The sequence below is a fragment of the Phyllostomus discolor genome, chromosome X, assembly GCF_004126475.2.
Source record: "Phyllostomus discolor isolate MPI-MPIP mPhyDis1 chromosome X, mPhyDis1.pri.v3, whole genome shotgun sequence".
Taxonomy (NCBI): Eukaryota; Metazoa; Chordata; class Mammalia; order Chiroptera; family Phyllostomidae; genus Phyllostomus; species Phyllostomus discolor.
Genome location: NC_050198.1, coordinates 9319773 through 9338054, shown reverse-complemented (window position 1 = coordinate 9338054; position 18282 = coordinate 9319773). Strand labels below are relative to the sequence as shown.

At 38.9% G+C, this 18282-nt stretch overlaps 1 protein-coding gene across 1 annotated transcript in view; it reads right to left on the bottom strand.

The window, feature by feature from the left end:
* The window catches only part of MBTPS2 (membrane bound transcription factor peptidase, site 2), a 43772-nt gene extending 25780 nt beyond the window's left edge, over positions 1-17992 (bottom strand). Inside the window, exons 1-3 of the mRNA XM_028522414.2 lie at positions 17751-17992; positions 8516-8664; positions 6421-6643 (exon numbers count right to left, since the gene is read on the bottom strand). Coding sequence (XP_028378215.1) covers positions 6421-6643; positions 8516-8664; positions 17751-17825 — 447 coding nt within the window. The 5' untranslated portion in view covers positions 17826-17992. The remainder of the gene's footprint in view (positions 1-6420; positions 6644-8515; positions 8665-17750) is intronic.
* Between the last annotated feature and the right edge of the window lie 290 nt (positions 17993-18282).

The following is an 18282-nucleotide window of genomic DNA, read 5'->3' as shown; positions in this document are numbered from 1 at the left end:
TTTAAAAACCACGTGATACAGTAAAGCCACAATAAATGAACTCCCATATAGTGAGGGACGACTGTATTTCTCACAGTCTAAAAGTTGGGACCCTAAAGGTATCCTTCTGCAGAAAATCCCTTTTTTTCTGTTATAAAAAAACCATTCTCAATGTTTTAATGCATGTCCTTCTAGTCTTTTCATGTAGACATTAAAAAAATTATGCTTTTATTATGAATATGGGTTTGAAATCTGACCCTTTAGCTTAGTACTTTCACAAACATTTCCCCACGAATGTTTTCTGATTCATCGTTTTTAATGGCTGTATTGTACTCTATGGAATCAATTGATGGGCATTTAATTATTTGAAAGGTTTCTGTTCTTATAACTACTGTAATAAACATATTTGGACTCATATACTCAAAATATTTTAGGGGGATAAATTTTTAGACAAGCATGGTTGGTTCAGGCTCCAGCTCGAGTTTGACAGTCTGGTTACATAACTAACTTGAGTTAAGTGACTTGGAGGAAGTTCGATTATTCTCCCAATACTTCAATTTCCTCATCATTAAAATGGAAACAACCACAGTCATATAAAAGGGTAATTTTTAAGATTACATATGATAATCCTTGCCCATTGTTTAATATTATGCCTTACAGAGAGAGTAACAAAATTTAAAGGACTTTGACACACATCAAACTGCTCTCTCACAGCACACACTCCCATAACCTTAGGAAAGCTCATTTTACTCAAATCTGCAATTTGAGAGAAATAAAAAGAACCCCATTATTTGATTTATATTTCTTTGATCACTATTAAAGCTGAACTTTCTCCATACTTTTGACCACTGATAGGTCCTTTAAGAGTAGCCTACTCATGACTTGTCTATTTTTTCCTCCTAGCGTGTTCATATTTTCCTTATTGATCTGTAAGATCACTTCAAATATCAATGATCAGTCCTCTGTAATACACATCACAGATGTATTTCCAAGTTTTGTTGCCTTTTAATTTTGTTAGTTTTTTTGATACTTAAAATTTTATGTAGTCAAATATATCAATATTCATGGTTTCTGCCATTAGTTTTATGCTTATGCCTTCCTTTAAAAAAAAAAAAAGATTTTATTTATTTTTAGAGAGAGGGGAAGGCAGGGAAAAAGAGAGGAAGAAACATCAATGTGTGGTTGCCTCTCGTGCACCCCCTATTGGGGACCTGGCCTGCAACCCCGCATGTGCCCTGACTGGGAATCAAACTGGGGACCCTTTGGTTCAAAGGCTAGTGGCTCAATCCACTGAGCAACACCAGCCAAGGCTTATGTCGTCCTCATTCTGTGTTCATATAAACAGAAGCCTGGTTTTTTTTTCTTTTGAAGTCTATTATGATTACATGTTTTAACTTTAATTCAACTGGAATTTATTTTTATACACAACAGAGGAATTTCACTTTTAAGCCCTCTTTAGTAACTGGAGAGGAGATTCAAATCATGCTGCTTGGACAGCTTTCTAAATTCATTAGTAATTCCAAGTGTCCTTTCCCTAGTTTTCATAATCATCATTTTTAATTTAGACATATTATTTCATTGAATGACAATCCCATAATTTAGCCACTTATAAATTGCCTATTGTGATTGTTTCTAATTCTTTATAACAATAATGTTAGGGAAAAGAGCTTGATTAATACCATTTCTTTCCTATATTTGAGACACTTTTATGATGCTCATTATGTGAAATTCTCTTTACCCACACTCAACTAAGCAACTCTTTTAAGTATGTTATTGATTAAGCTATTACAGTCTTCCCAATTTCTTCCTCTTTTATCCCCCTTCCACCCTGTAACCCTCAACCCTCCAGCATTCCCCCACTTAGTTCATGTCCATGGATTGTACATGTAAATTCTTTGACTTCTCTGTTTCCTATACCATTCTTAACAGCTCTCCATCTATTTTATGCCTACCAATTATGCTTCTTATTCCCTGTACTTCCTTCCCACTATTCTTCCCCTTCCCCTCTCCTCACTGAAAACCCTCCATGTGCTGTCCATTTCTCTGGTTCTGTTCCTGTTCTCGTTGTTTGCTTAGTTTTTGTAGGTTCAGTTGTTCATAGTTGTGAGTTTGTTGTCATTTTACTCTTCATATTTTCGACCATCTTTTTCTTAGATAAGTTCCTTTAACATTTCATATAATAAGGGCTTGGTAATGATGAACTCCTTGAACTTGACCTTATCTGGGAAGCACTTTATCTGCCCTTCCATTCTAAATGATAGCTTTGCTGGGTAGAGTAACCTTGGATGTAGGTCCTTGCCTTTCATGACTTGGAATACTTCTTTTCAGCCCTTTCTTGCCTGCAAGGTTTCTTTTGAGAAATCAGCTGATGGCCTTATGGGCATTTCCTTTGTAAGTAACTCTCTCCTTTCCTCTTGCTGCTTTTAAGATGCTCTCTTTAATCTTGGGTAACTTAATAATGATGTGCCTTGGTGTGTTCCTCTTTGGGACTCTTTGGGCTTCCTAGAAGTCTATTTCCTTTGTCAGATTGGGGAAGTTTTCCTTCATTATTTGTTCAAATAAGTTTTCAACTTCTTGCTCTTGTTCTTCTCCTTCTGGCACCCCTATGATTCTGATGTTAGAGCATTTAAAGTTGTCCCCGAGTTTCCTACGCCTCTCATTTTTTTGAATTCTCGTTTCTTCATTCTGTTCTGGTTGGGTGTTTATTTTTTTCCCCTTTTGTTCCAAATTGTTGATTTGAGTCCCGGTTTCCTTCCCGTCACTGCTGGTTCCCTGTGTATTTTGTTTTATTTCACTTTGGGTAGCCTTCATTTGTTCCTTCACTTTGCGGCCGAGCTCAATCAGTTCTGTGAGCATCCTGATTACCAGTGTTTTGAACTCTGCATCAGATAGGCTGGCTATCTCCTTGTCACTTAGCTCCTTTCCTGGAGTTTTGATCTGTTCTTTCATTTGGGCCATATTTCTTTGTCTTGGTACACTGGTCTGGGTGAATATTTCTTTAATTCCTTGGTTGTTGGAATTCCACGCAGTTTGATTTTCCGGCACTTCTGGTTGTTTATTGATTTTAGATTAGCTGTTATCCTTTTTGGTTGTGCAAGGAAGCTAAGTGTTTCTACCTATGCCTCCATCTTGGCCGGAACTCTCTAAACAACTCTTTTCAAGAACATCAGTATATCTTTTTCACCATACTCCATTCCCAAGTGGCAAGGCATCTTTCTGTTCAGATTAGGAGTTTCCTTTTCTCTGACCCCTCTCTAAATTTACATACTCAAGATTAATTCTCATACATTCATTCTGTGTCACAAAGTATCCTGGTTACTTTACTTTTATGTCAATAAATCAACAGGCTCGATACAACAGGACAGTAGTTTTCAACTGGTGTGCCATGAGAAATTTTAAAACATGCAATACCTGATATTTAGTCAGGGGTACTGACATATTTCCCCTCAGACTGTCAAAGGAAAAATGACAACAGCCAACACAACAATAGCCATCTGGTGTGAATGCCCTGTCTTGAACCATAAATATATAGGTCACAACACAGAGTTGCTTTTTATCAGTCATGTTGCATAATAAAGTTGAGTCTGATTGGTTAATTCTTGGAACCAGAAATCCTTATCTATAAGCCCCCTACCAGGGACCTGGCCTGCAACCCAGGCATGTGCCCTGACTAGGAATTGAACTGGAGACCCTTTGGTTCACAGTTCAGAGCTCAATCCACTGAGCCACACCAGCTGGGACAGCATCTGATTTTTTTAAAGTCACTTTGGAGCAAAAAGGGTAGGTAATTACTATTACCTCTAGGGAATTATAGAGTAAATAAAAAGTACGTTTTCCAAGCTACCAGAGCTCATATCAAGGTCAGGAGATAGTAACAGTCCTTTTTTTTAAATTCTCACCTGAGGACATTTTTTTCATTGCTTTGAGAAATAGAGGGAGGGAGAGAGGGAGGGACAGGAAAGTGGGAGAAAGAAAAAAACATTGATTGGATGCCTTCTCGTACATACCCTGAACAGGGACTGTACTTGCAACCTGGGTATGTGCATTGACTGGGAATCAAACCATGACCCTTCTGTCTATGGGACGATGTTCCAAGCCACTGTGCCACATTGGCCAGGGCAATAATATTTTTAAACATATACATAAATATACACAGTGGACTACAGAGGGCAGTTGACTACTTGATGGTTCTAAAACATGACTCTCTCTCCTAAGAGAGTCAGTATTTTTGTGAGTTCTATGAATAAAGTGAGAAGCAAAAAGAAGAAATAATTTCTTCATGGCACAACATTTTGCCATTCGAATCCCAGCAGGCATAAAGGACATTGATCATATTTCCTCCACATATGCTCCTGTCTCTACTGTACTTTTTCTTAGCAAACAATAACTAATTGAATAGCCTGAAAGTTATCCTAAACTTTTCCTTCTTCCTCCAGCCTCACATTCAATTAATTTTCAGGGCCTGAGAACTCCAATCCAAAAAATCCCTTGAATTTACCCTCTTTATTCTTCTTACCACTAATTTAGTTTAGATCTTTTATCACTTATAAAATAAATTATTACAACCGCCCTCTTAAATGGTCTCCCCATCTTACATGTAACCCTACTCTGGTTCATTTTGTGTACACAGACCTGTCACCAGCGGGTAAAACCAGAACTACTTAGAATGGCCCTTCATAACCCAGATCCTACCTATATCTACCATCTTATCTCTTGTACCATACACTTCCTAGACATGGGCCAAAGTTATAACACTTTATAGCTGAAGAATTATTGGTCTTTCTTAAGGGAGTAGAGCATAATGGCTCTGAGGTCAATGGTGGATGAATGATGGACCTCCTCCCCCACCCTATTTACTAGCTGTGACCACAGGCAAATGACTTAACATTTCTGTGCCTTGGTTTCCCCATTTGTCAATCTTATCTCCAGATTGTTGTAAGAATAAAAATGGGCACAAAAACCTCACAGAGCACTGTATATTAACTAGGTTTTATTACATTATTATTATTTCCTTTGCCTTTCCATTTTACATGGTCCCCTCTGTGAGACGGATGCTCAGTTGCCATTTTCCTTTCCCAGGCTATGCAGATTCTCCTCCCCCTCCCTTGAAGCGCCACTCTACTTTCTCCCCAATGCCAGGCTCATCTCAGCACACCTTGTCTCCCTGTTCCCACAGCACCTTATGTTCTCTCCACCTGTAGTACTATCATAGCAGCTCTCCCTCTAGACTAAAAGCTCTGTGATTGCTAGAATTGGATTTCATTGTATAGGGCCTTAACACAGGGCCAATATGCAGAATACATTCATTAAATGTTTGCTGAAGAAACAAATCAACTCTTCTGAGGCCTCACCTGGAGAATCCCTTTAACCTCTAAGAAAGAACTATTACCATTCTCTCCAAATGATTTCTAAATTTTTCCTTAGTGACCCATCCTATAGTAAAAGCCACAAACAGATGAGTTAAGAAAGATCTGTCACTAATTTTTTTTAGTTTTTATCTTTTTTAATCCTCACCCAAGAGCATGCTTATTGATTTTAGAGAGAGGGGAAGGGAGAGAAAGAGAGAGGGAGAGAAACATCGATCAGTTGCCTCTCGCATGCAGCCTGGACTGGGGACTGAACCTGCAACATAGGCATGTGCCCCTATCAGAAATAGAATCCATGACCTTTTGGTTTACAGGATGACACTCTAACCAAGTGAGCCACACTGGCCAGGCTTGTCACTAACTCTTAAATAATCTACTCCATTAATAAGAATATGATTAAAAACATAACATCCACGATTCATAGAAATGAAAACTATAAATTGTAAAAAATAAGAAATAAAAGCCAACAGTAAAGTCCCCTTCCAAACCCTGGAGACATGATTTGATAAGGTATGGGTCTACACATGTGCCTTAAAGTAAGAATTATTATAAATAGCTCACAGTCAAAAGAGTACAACTCAGTATATTACTCTTCACACCAAAAAATCACAGGGACCATTCAAAAAGGTCTTACGTCTTTAGTAAAAAGGATATTATTGGTTAGAGGAGGAAAGCCATGAAGAGGGAAGGGGAAGGGAACACTTTGCACAGGATAAAAACAAAATTTAAACATTATAAAGATCTTAAATCATGCTTATTCTTTTATAGTAACAACCATTTAACCTCTTAAGATGACAACAGATATTAAATCAAAATCCATTCAATTGTCAACAGTCTTAATTACGATCCATTTCTTCTATTACCACTATTATTGCTACTGCTACTACTAGTACATATTGCAACAATTCCTTGCTATATTCTTACTAATATTTTTGTTTAAGCAGGTAATTTGAAAAATCATGTGACCTTTCATATATTTTCATATTTATATTATAGATAGGAGTTATGCTATCCAAAAGAAATATTTTATATCTATTGTTCAATAGTTACTTAAAAGCAAAAAGAAGCCACTTACCACAACTTGTAGCACCTGTTCGTTGTGAAGTGAGGAGGAGGAAGAAGAAGAGGAGGAAGAAGAGGAAGAGGAAGAGGAGGAAGAAGAAGAGGAAGAAGAGGAGGAAGAATAAGAAGCAGAAGAATCAGCCATCATTTGTGCTAAAGTCTGCATCAGTGTTTTCCCCAGGAGAAAAAAAGAGCTAAACATGGCAATTACGCCAAACACCATTCCAAAATTGAACCTGTTAAGAGAAAAAAATTGCACAAATGTACAATTCCTTGCAATTCATGGACTAAAAAAATTCATCAACCAGCCACATTTCATAGCTTTAAAATGTATAAAACTTCTAATAACCCTCTGTTTTTTCTCCTACCTGAACTTCGGATCTGTGACTGAAGCACACGGCACTAGTCTCTTTAAGCCGTTCTAATAACTTACAATTCTCTCATAACTGGCGGCTGAATATGCTTCCCAATAAAAAAGTTTGCTTCCTCTGCTTTTTTCTCATTTATGTAGCATTGTTTTGATCTTGTTCTCATACAGTTAGTTACCAAAGTTCTTTTGACATTACAGTCATCCACTCTTTTTCACCTACCAATTCTATTTGTATCTTATTTTAGCTGTATTTTGAGTTTAAATACTAACATGGTAAAAATTTTTTTAAAGATTTATTTATTTTTAGAGAGAGAAGAAGGGAGGGACACAGAGAGGGAGAGAAACATCAACTGGTTGCCTCTCACACACACCCAACCTGGGCCCCGGCCCACAACCCAGGCATGTGCCCTGACCAGGAATTGAACCAGCAACCTTTTGCTTTGTGGAATGATGCCCAACCCACTGAGCCACGCCAGTCAGGGCTAACATGGTAGAATGTAATGAGTTTTTTTTCTTTAACTGTTTTAATAATTAGAAGGTATCCTCCTATTACATTTCCTAACTTTTTGATAAGTTGTTTTCCAAGGAACTTGTCCATTTCATCTAAATTATTGAATTTACAGGCACAGAACTGTTCAAATAGTTTAATTTTTTAAAATGCCTGTGGAATCTGTATTAATGTTACCTTTTTCAATTCTGATCTTTAGGTATGTGTATTTTCTTTTTTCTCGATCAAAGTAGGGGTTTATCAATTTATTAATACTGTCAAAGAACCAACTTTGGGCTTTGCTGATTTTATCTACTATGTACTTTCTATTTCACTGTTTTCTGCTCTTTATTATTTTCTTTGCTTTAAAAAAATTTTTTTAAAGATTTTATTTATTTATTTTTAGAGAGGGAAGGGAGGGAGAAAGAGAGGGAGAGAAACATCAATGTGCAGTTGCTGGGCGGGTGTGGCCTGCAACCCAGGCATGTGCCCTGACTGGGAATCGAACCTGTGATGCTTTGGTTCGCAGCCCGCGATCAATTCACTGAGCTATGCCAGCCAGGGCTTGTTTGCTTTGCTTTGCTTTGCAGGTGTATTTACTACTTTTTGATGAGCTGACTCCTTACATTTAGCTCTACTTCATTTGGAGCTAAATTTTTGACCAAAAGGAGCTCCCTACTTCCACATTAGAAATTCTCTCAACTATACAACCTCCAGGACCCTGGCACTGCAATCTGGCTGCCATTTTCCCACTTGGTTTGCACATATGCCTGACTGGTTGTTAAATATTTAAAAAATCCTTCCCCTGGAGGTGTATCCAAAAAGAAATACAGGGAAAATCCTGCAGATTTGAGGGCATCCTTTGACTCCCAGAACCTTGTTCCTATGTGTGATGATGGAGGAGAGAATTCTCTAGGGCTATTTTCTTGATGAAAATATTCCACATTTGTTTTGCTTTTCTATTAGTATATAACATACAGAATAAAGTGCACATGTCTGAAGTGTATAGCTCACTGAATTTCTACAAATGTGCACCCATGTGTCTATCACCCAGATCAAGATACAGAACCTTGATTTTTAATGTGTGCAAAAGCACAATGACACAGTCCCATAAGCTTATATAAATCCAGAAAGTTTTTATACTGTCAACATTTTAAAACTCAGTACATTGGAAAATGATGGAAACAGTTAACGAGCATTTCTCATGATCACAATGACTAATTTAAACCAAAAACAGAAAATGAAGCATACCATTGATAAAGCATCCTTGCCTTCCGCCGTCCCCAACTGTAAAAGGCACGATTGAAAACAGCAGTTTGCCATCTTATGTGGAAAGGGGAGATGCTCAATCCATTGTTTTCTAGCCAGTCTTCATAAGAGTGCTTAAAATACACAGATGACTACAAGAGAAAGGAAAGTTTCATACCATTCAATTTTGAACAATTTATAATGTTTAAGAAAATGAAAAAATAGTCTTTTCTGTAGGAAAGCAAGATACTGACTGCCCAAGTGCTCATGATTTTAAAGCTTTATGCCAGGGGTGTCAAATTCATTTTCACTGGGGGCCATGCAGCCTCGCAGCTGCCTTCAAAGGGCCAAATGTAATTTCAACTCCTTAATAGTTAAGGAGCAGTTACATTTATACATTCCTAAAATTGTTTCGGCCCTTTGAAGGCAACCATGAGGCTGATGTGGCCTGCAGTGAAAATGAGTTTGACACCCTGCTTTACGTTCATTCCTCAGTATATTCAAGTCAAGGCCTCAGACTAGCCAGTCTGCTGAAGTTAGGGTCCGGCAAACAATGGCCCATGGGCCAAATTCAGCCTACAGCTTATTTTTGTACTGCTTATGAACTAAGGATGGTTTTTATTTTTAAGAGACTGCAGAAAGACAATAGAAAAACAAGAATATGTGCCAGACGCTGTGTGGCCCACAAAGCCTAAAATATCTCACCCTTTACAGAAAAGTTTGCTGACCTCTGCTTAGAATGGCATTGTCCAATAGAAATATGAGCCACAAATGCCAGCCACATATATAATTTTAAATTTTTAGGTAGTTAAATTTTACAAAGTAAACAGAAACAGATTAATTTAAATATATTTTCAATTCAAATCAATATAAAAATATTGTAGTAGGTGACATCAGAGGAACTGGGGCATGAAGAGATCCCCTTGGTCTCTCCCCTTGAAGTTTCAACAATTTAACAAAAAACTACCTGCTCAATGCACCAAAATGTCTGAGATCTACAAATTCCAACATGTAAAGGCGGGCAAGTGGGATCAAACCAGGGAGGCAAAAGGGTGAAAAGCTAAGATGAGCCACAGATGCATCCCTGCAGCCGTGAGCTCAGTGCGATTTTCAGCCAGAGAGAGAAGGAATCAGGCTGTGACTGGCACTCCCTTCAGCCAGGAGGAGCAAAGAGATTTAATGAGCATTTCTACAGGAGTGGGCAGTAGGAGCTGCAGCAGAGCCCAGTAACCCGGGCAGAGACAAAGCACAAAGGTGTGGCCTCAGTTATCTGGCAATCAGCGTTCCACAGAGAAACAAAGCCATGGAGCTAGGCTTCCCCTTAACCTGCCAGAGCTCGCTTCCCCTCACCCTTTGTGTGGGTTTGCAGAGCACATTATCTGCAAACCCAAGAACTGCTATTAAGAATCACATTTTCCCTGAGTGACAGGCTCATTCTGTGACTAATCTCAGGTTCAAATGGAGGCACATGGGGGACACCACAAAGGTCCACTGGTTGCCATTGCCAGGAAGGCAAAGCAGCAAAAGAGAAGGCTGGGTTCCCCCAGCTCACCTCACCCCCATGCATCACAGATATACTGCCAGCTGCATCTGGCTGCAGGGACAGCACTGGGTTCTCACACATTTGGAGTCACATTGCCCACTGAGTTCTCCTGCAGGGCTGGTCCCCTGGGACCGGGGTGACCAATCACAGGGGAGGCACCTGCCTTTCCAGGGAACACAGGTCATTTCCCACCTCCCTGCAGAGATCTGAAAAGCCAAAGAAGTGCAAAAAGCAGGTGTAGCCATACTCATATCTGACAAAATAGATTTCAAAATAATAAAGGTAACAAGAGACAAAGCTGGACATGTTATAATGATAAAAAGGACACTACATCAAGAAGACAATACTTCTCAATATATATACACACTCAATCTGGGAACACCGAAATATATATAAAGCAACTACTAACAGAAGTAAAGGGAGAAACTGACAAAAACACAATCATAGTAGGGGATGTAAATACCCCATTGACAATTACAGAAGATCATCCAAACAGAAAATTAATAAAGAAATATCAGCCTTAAATGACATATTAGACCAAATGAACAAAATTGCCACTTACAGAACCTTTCATCCCAATCAAATTATACATTCTTATGCAGTGCACACAGCACATTATCAACAATAGACTGAATGCTGAAACACAAAACCAGCCTGAACAAATTTAAGATTGAAATCATACCAACCATATTCTTTGACCACAATGCTTTCAAATTAGAGATCAACTGCAAAAAGGAAGTAAAGAGACCTACAAATATGTGGAGTTTAAACAATGTATTGCTAAAAACTGACTGGGTCAAAGAAATAGAAGGTGAGATTGATGGACATATAGCGACAAGTGAGAATGACAATACGACATATCAAAACTTCTGGGATGCAGCAAAAGCAGTAATAAGAGGGACATTTATATCATTGGAGGCCTGTCTCAAGAAACAATAGGAGTTTCAAGTAAACAATCTAATATTACAGCTTAAAGAACTAAAAAAAAAAAAAAAAAAAAAAAAAAAAAAAAGAAAAAAAGCAACCCAAACTCAGCAGAAGAAAGGAAATAATAAAAATTAAAGCAGAATTGAATGAAATGGAGATTAATACAATGAAGAGTTGGTTCTTTGAAAAGATTAATAAAGTTGACAAAGACCCTGGCCAGGTAGTTCAGTTGGTTAGAGCATTGTCCTGATATGCCAAGGTTGCAGGTTCCTTCTCAGGTCATGGCACATAGAAGAAGCAACTAATGAATGCATAAGTTAGTAGAACAACAAATCAATGTTTCTATATCAAATTTTTTAAAATTAGAAACATAAAATCGACAAACCCCTGACTAGACTTGCTAAGGAAAAAAGAGAAAAGACTCATAAAAACAAAACTGGAAATGAAAGAAGTTACTACAGACTGCACAAGTATACAAAGAATTATATTAGAATATCACGAAAGACTATATGCCATTAAATTCAGTAAGTTAGAAGAAATGGATATGTTCCTAGAAATACATAACCTTCCTAAACCGAATCATGAACAATTGGAAGATCTAAATAGGCCAATGAACAGTAAGGAAATTGACACAACTATCAAAAACCTCCCCCAAAATAAAAGTGCAGGGGCAGATGGCTTTGGTAGTGAAGTCTACCACTCATAGGTTTGACACCTATCCTTCTTAAACTCTTCCAAAAAACTGAAGAAGGGGCAATGTACCCTAACACATTTTATGATGTCAACATAACCCTCATAGCAAAACCTGGCAAGGATAACACACAAAAAGAAAACTACAAACAAGTGTCTCTGATGAATATGGATGCAAAAGTCCTAAACAAAATACTAGCAAATCGAATACAACAATACATTAAAAAAATAATACATTACGATCAAGTGGGGTTCATTCTGGGGGCACAAGGGTAGTTCAATATATGCAAATCAATCAATGTATACATCATTAACAAAAGAGTTGGAAGACCTTATCAACAGACGTAGAAAAAGCATTTGATAAAATACAACATGCATTTATGATAAAAAACTCAATAAAATGGGTATAGAAGGAAAGTACCTCAATATAATAAAGTCCATATATGACAAACCCTCAGCTAATATACTCAATGGTGAAAAACTAAAAGGTTTTCCCCCAAATTGGAAAAATACAAGAATGTCCACACTCACTACTCTTATTCAATATAGTACTAGAAGTCCTAGCCAGAGCAATCAGTCAAGAAACAGAAATAAAAGGTATCCAAATTGGGAATGAAGAAGTAATAAAAGCATCACTTTTTGCAGATGACATGATTCTATATATATATATATATATATTCTATAGAATATCCTAAAGCTTCCATCTAAAAACTACTAGAAACAATAAACAAATACACTAAAGTTGCAAGATACAAAAATCAATGTACAAAAATCCACTGAATTCCTATACTAACAAATAACTTTCAGAAAAAGAAATTAAAAACAATTCCTTTGTAATTACAACAAAAAGAATAAAATAATAATAAAGTTAACAAAGAATGTGAAGAACCTATATACTGAAAACTATAAAGCATTACCTAAAAAGATTGAAAAAGACTCAATGAAATGGAATGATACTCTGTGTTCATAGATTGGAACAAATAACATAGTTAAAATGGCTATAGTACCCAAAGCAATGTACAGATTTAATGCAATCCCCATCAAAATCCCAATGTCATTTTTTAAAGAAATAAAACAAAAAATCATCAGATGTTTATGGAATGACAAAAGAATAGCCAAAGCAATCCTGAGAAAAAAAAAGAACAAAGCTGAAGGTGTACTACCTGACTTCAAATTATACTATAGAGCAGTCATAATCAAAACAGCATGGCATTGGCAGAAAAACAGACACACAGACCAATGGAACAGAATTGAGAGCCCAGAAACAAAACCACTTATATGGGCAAATTAAGTTTTGACAAAGGAGCTAAAAACACACAATGGAGAGAAGAAAGCCTCTTCAAAAAATGGTGCTGGGAAAATTGGAGAGTCACATGCAAAATAATGAAACTAGACTACAGTTTGTACTCATGTACAAAAATAATTCACAATGGATCAAAGACCTAAATATAAGATCTGAAACAATAAATTACATATAAGAAAACATAAGATACTAAACTCATGGACCTTGGTCTTAGAGAAGATTTTATAAATTTGACACCAAAGGCAAGGGAAGTAAAGGCAAAAATAAATGAATGGGATTATATCAAACTGAAAAGTTTCTGCACAGCAAAAGAAACTGCCAACAAAACAAAAAGGCAACCAAATGAATGGAAGATAGTATTTGCAAACAACAGCTCTGGTTCATATCCAAAATACATAAAGAAGTCATACAACTCAACACCAAACAAAACATCCAATTAAAAAATGAGCAGAGAGCCCTGGCTGGCGTAGCTCAGTGGATTGAGCACGGGCTGGGAACCAAAGTGTCCCAGGTTCGATTCCCAGCCAGGGTACATGCCTGGGTTGCAGGCCATGATCCCCAGCAACCGCATATTGATGTTTCTCTCTCTCTCTCTATCTCCCTCCCTTCCCTCTCTAAAAATAAATAAATACAATATTAAAAAAAAAAAAGAATTACAAAATTTGCTAAAAAAAAAAACACACACACAAAAAAAACAGAGGACTTGAACAGACCCTTCACCCTAGAAGATGTACAAATGGCCAATAGATATATTAAAAGATGCTCAACTTCACTAGCTATTAGGGAAATGCAAATCAAAGCTACAATGAGATACCACCTTACACCTATTAGAATGGCCATTACCAACAAGATAAATAATAAGTGTTGCAGAAGTTGTAGAGAAAAAGAAACCCTCATTCACTGCTGGTAGGAATGTAAACTGGTACAGGCACTATGGAAAACAGTATGGAGATTCCTCCAAAAATTAAGGATAGCATTACCATATGACCAACAATCCCTCTTCTTGGTATCTACCTGAAAAATTTGAAAACATTTATTTGCAAAGATATTTTCACCCGTGTTCATTGCAGCACTATTCGCAGTGGCCAAGATATTGAAACAACCAAAATGTTCTTCAGTAGATGAATAGATAAAGATGTGGTAACATATGAGGCCTGTCCATAAGGTATCCAGCCATGTGATAAGAAAAATAGAGACATTTATCGAAGAAGATACAAGATACAAGAAATACTGTACATAGGATGATGTTTCAATCCCCTTCTAAGCAGTCCACCTTGGGACCTCACACAGTTCTCCCATTGCCATCAGCTGCCCCATTGTCTTTTCCTGAATCTCGTCGAAGGTCTGAAATCTATTTCCTTTCAAAAGTGATTTTAGTTTTGGGAAAAGCCAGAAGTCGCAGGGCACCAAATCTGGGCCGTAGAGGGGGTGACTCACCCAGGGAATTTGATGTTTCACCAAAACACTCTGCACGAAATGTGATGAATGAGTTTGCTCACTGTTGTGATAAAGCTGCCAATCGCCAGTTACCCATAGCTGTGGCCTTTCACACATGTGGCCATGTATGATTCAAATCATATGAATAGTTTCCACAGAGGAATGTTAAAGCTTCGTGCAACATTTGATGCAGATTCATTGCTCTGCTCGCTCAGTCATTTTGAATGTGATGGTTACACAGTGCACATGCTCACTCAACAGCGTCTACAGCCCCCACTGACTAGTACAGTGAAGTTGTCATTGTTCACACATGAACATTCTAGCCTGCTCTCCTTGGCTATCAGCTAACATGGATGTCGTGCACTGTTCTAACTACATTAACAATGGCTAGACTTTTCCCAGACAGACCTCGTATACTATGAGATATTACTCAGCCATAAGATGAAATACTGCCTTTTGCAATAACATGGATGGATCTTGAGAATATTATGCTAAGTAGAGTAAGTCAGGCAGAGAAAGCTAAGAACCGTATTATTTCACTTGTAAGTGGGATAAAACTGAAACTCACAGACACAGACAACAGTATGGTGGTTAGTGGAGGGAAAGGGGTGGGGGAGCAGTAAACTGTAAGGGACCAAATATACAGTGACGGAAGATGATGTGACTTTGAGTGGTGGGCACACAACGCAATATACAGATCATGTATCAGAAATCTATGCTTGAAACCTATATAGTCTTATTAACCAATGTCAGCCCAATAAATTTAATAAAAATAAAATTTACAATTCTATTGATTTATTTATGTACTAAGTCTTTGAAATTCAGTATGAACTTTATACTTACAGCCCATCTCAATTCAGACTAGCCCTATTTCAAATACTTGACGGCCACATGAAGTTAGTGGATACCACATCGGAGAGAGAGGTCTAGAAGCCTTGTTACCACAGAAAGGTTTTGTGTTATAATTTTAAAAGACCCAAATCAATCCAACAGAGGGGACAGGTTAGTTGGAATCAGTGCTTTCTATTCTTTTCTGAGCAACAACCCTAAGAAATTAGGCCGACTTAAATCATGTAAAAGTACAAGACTTATCTAAAGCCATCTTGGTCTCAGTAACTTCTCTTACCTTCTTCAGGGTTGGAGGGATAGTACTTATATACAGCCTCACAAGAGTTTTATCTTTAGGGAAGTTTGAAGTCCTTGAGTAAAAATTACAAATAACGTAAGGTTGTTTAATATACACTGACACTGACCCCTATTACCTCAGTTACAGAAAGTACAATAAGTATTTTGTCATATCAATGTCCATCCGTTTGAGAAACTTATCTCTAGAAGAATATTTCACCCGTATCACAGTCCTAAAAAATGACTTGAGTCAATATAGGTATCCGTTTGCCTGTAATGCTCTCTGCTCTCAAACTTCAGGAGAAGTTTTTGAAACCTGCTTGGTTTCTAAGACTTGGAAAATGAGAGTGATAAACCCACTCAGCAGATGTCTACTGAGGAAATCCTAAAACAGGGGTGTCAAACTCATTTTCACCGGGGGCCACATCAGCCTTGTGGTTGCCTTCAAAGGGCCGAAATAATTTTAGGACTGTATAAATGTAACTACTCCTTAACTGTTAAGGAGTTGAAATTACATTTGGCCTTTTGAAAGCAACCCCCAGGCTGATGTGGCCCCCGGTGAGAATGAGTTTGACACCCCTGGCATATAAGAATCAAGAATAGGACAGCAGACCATGTAGGAAACAGAGGAGGTGAAGGCTCTGAAAACTCTGCATTCCCCAGGCAGACTGAATGAGAGTTAGGTTTTTCACTCAAGTAACACTGCTATCTTAGGGAGCCAGGGGCTGTTACTGAAACTAAAGTGCCGTCCTGATCATCTCACACACTTGACTAGAGACTACAGAGGTTTTAGAAAAACTCTCTTTATCCTGGACTTTTGTCACACATGCAAAATGAAGAAATCATGTGGCTTTGTGTTTTCTAAACAAAATCACTGTTTAAAGCAGTGGCCTGTATTGCTTATGACAGGCTAAGCACTATGCCAAGTGTGGAGGAAGCACGTGGGGAATCATATGAAGATCCAAGATTCTGATTCTGTAGTCCAGGAGTGAGGACTGAGATGCTACATTTTTGAGAAGCTTCCAGATGATTCAAGTGCTGCTAGTCCTTGAACCTGAGGTTGAATAGCAAGGCTTTATATGGATGAACTAATGTAATCTTCTCTACAATATCAGGAAGTCCTTGCTATTATTATCCCTATATTAAAGACGAAGAAACTGAGGCACAAGAGAGTAATTTGCCCAAGGTCACAACCACTAGGAAGTGGGAAGAGGCCAGCCCTTGCTTTCCAAGTTCAAATGTAACAAGGAAGCACAAAGATCATTTCATTTTACTATTAAGCCTAAAACACACAATTTAAAGTATTTAAAGCAGTACTCACAACATGGTTCTACTACTCATAATTGAAATTTTTATTAAACATTTGAGAATGTGTATGACTTTATTCCACAGTTACCCTCACCCTTCAATATTCAATTCCAAAACTGCATGAAGCATGTGGTCAAACGTTCATAGTTTTTTTCTACTCTTCTCAAATAACTGGAGAGTTTATCGTGCACCCAGAGAGTGTGTGTGGGTGGGGGGAGTTCATGTGAAAAAGGAGCGTAGGGTGCAAGTTAGAATTCGAGAAGTCAGAAACAAGTTATTCAGACCTTTGCTACTAAGTATTTACTGTTTTTAAGTACGGGCTGTACACTAGAGAACAGCATTGGGAGCACTTAGGAACCGGTTAGGAACATAGTATCTTAGGCTCCGCCCTGACCCGATGTATCAGAGAAGGTGCATTTTAACCGGAACCCCATATAGTCATGTGTACTTTAAAGTTTGAGACCACCGATCTAAATTACAACTCGATTTAGGTTCATCCCAATGCCAGAGTCTCTACAGGGTCGTGGCTTTAGAGACAATGAAGGGGAAACAATGCCCTTCCTAGGCGGACATTTTATTTTCCTCCCTGGGGCACCGTCGCGGATTATGGCAGGACCCAGTCCCTCCCAAGACCACTACCGTAGCCTCTCCGGCCAGACCCGAAGGCTACGGAGCGTGCACCGCCCCGCAGTGCGACGGCGGCTCCGGCACAGACCGCCACACCCCTCCCGCGGCCTGCCAAAATTACTCCAAGGGCCCGCGCGCCACGCGGACGGCCGCACGTGGGCTCCGGCCGCACGGCTCCCAGCCCGGAAGGCGCGAGGTAGGAGAAGAGAAATGGCCTCCGGCCTTGAGCCCCGGCCCTGGGTACCGCGGGGCTTTGGCCGTCGACTTTTCGCCCTCACCTTCAGCACCAAGTCGGTCAGGTAGACCGCAGTCCAGCCGCCCACCACCACTACTACCAGCGACACCGGAATCATGGTAGCAGCGGAGGAGCGGAAGAAAGGCGAGCCACGGCGTCCTCCTCCCGGCGAGCCGTGCAACAAGCCGACCGCCCGGTGCCTACAATCACACCATCTGCGCAGGAACAAAGCTGTTATAGGCTCCTTTCTCGAGGTGGTGCCGTTTCCCACCGGACGTTTCCGGTTAAACACAGACGGACGTGTACGCGCCGGAACGGGAGGCGGGGGCTTATTTTTGTGGGGCACTGATTCGTCGTCGTTCCAGCACCGGGCTTCAGCTGAAGCTGCCAGCCCTCTAGCGATTTCTTAGGCTTTGTCCCTCCCTGCTGTCTGCTCTCCATTCTCGTCGGTTCTGGTTGGGGGTTTGCTGTTGTTTTTATAATCTACTGAAGATAAATGTCTGCACCTCCCATACATTGTAATAGGTATCCTGGCTTAATTTCTTTTATTCTTTTTATTGAAGTGTAGTTTACAT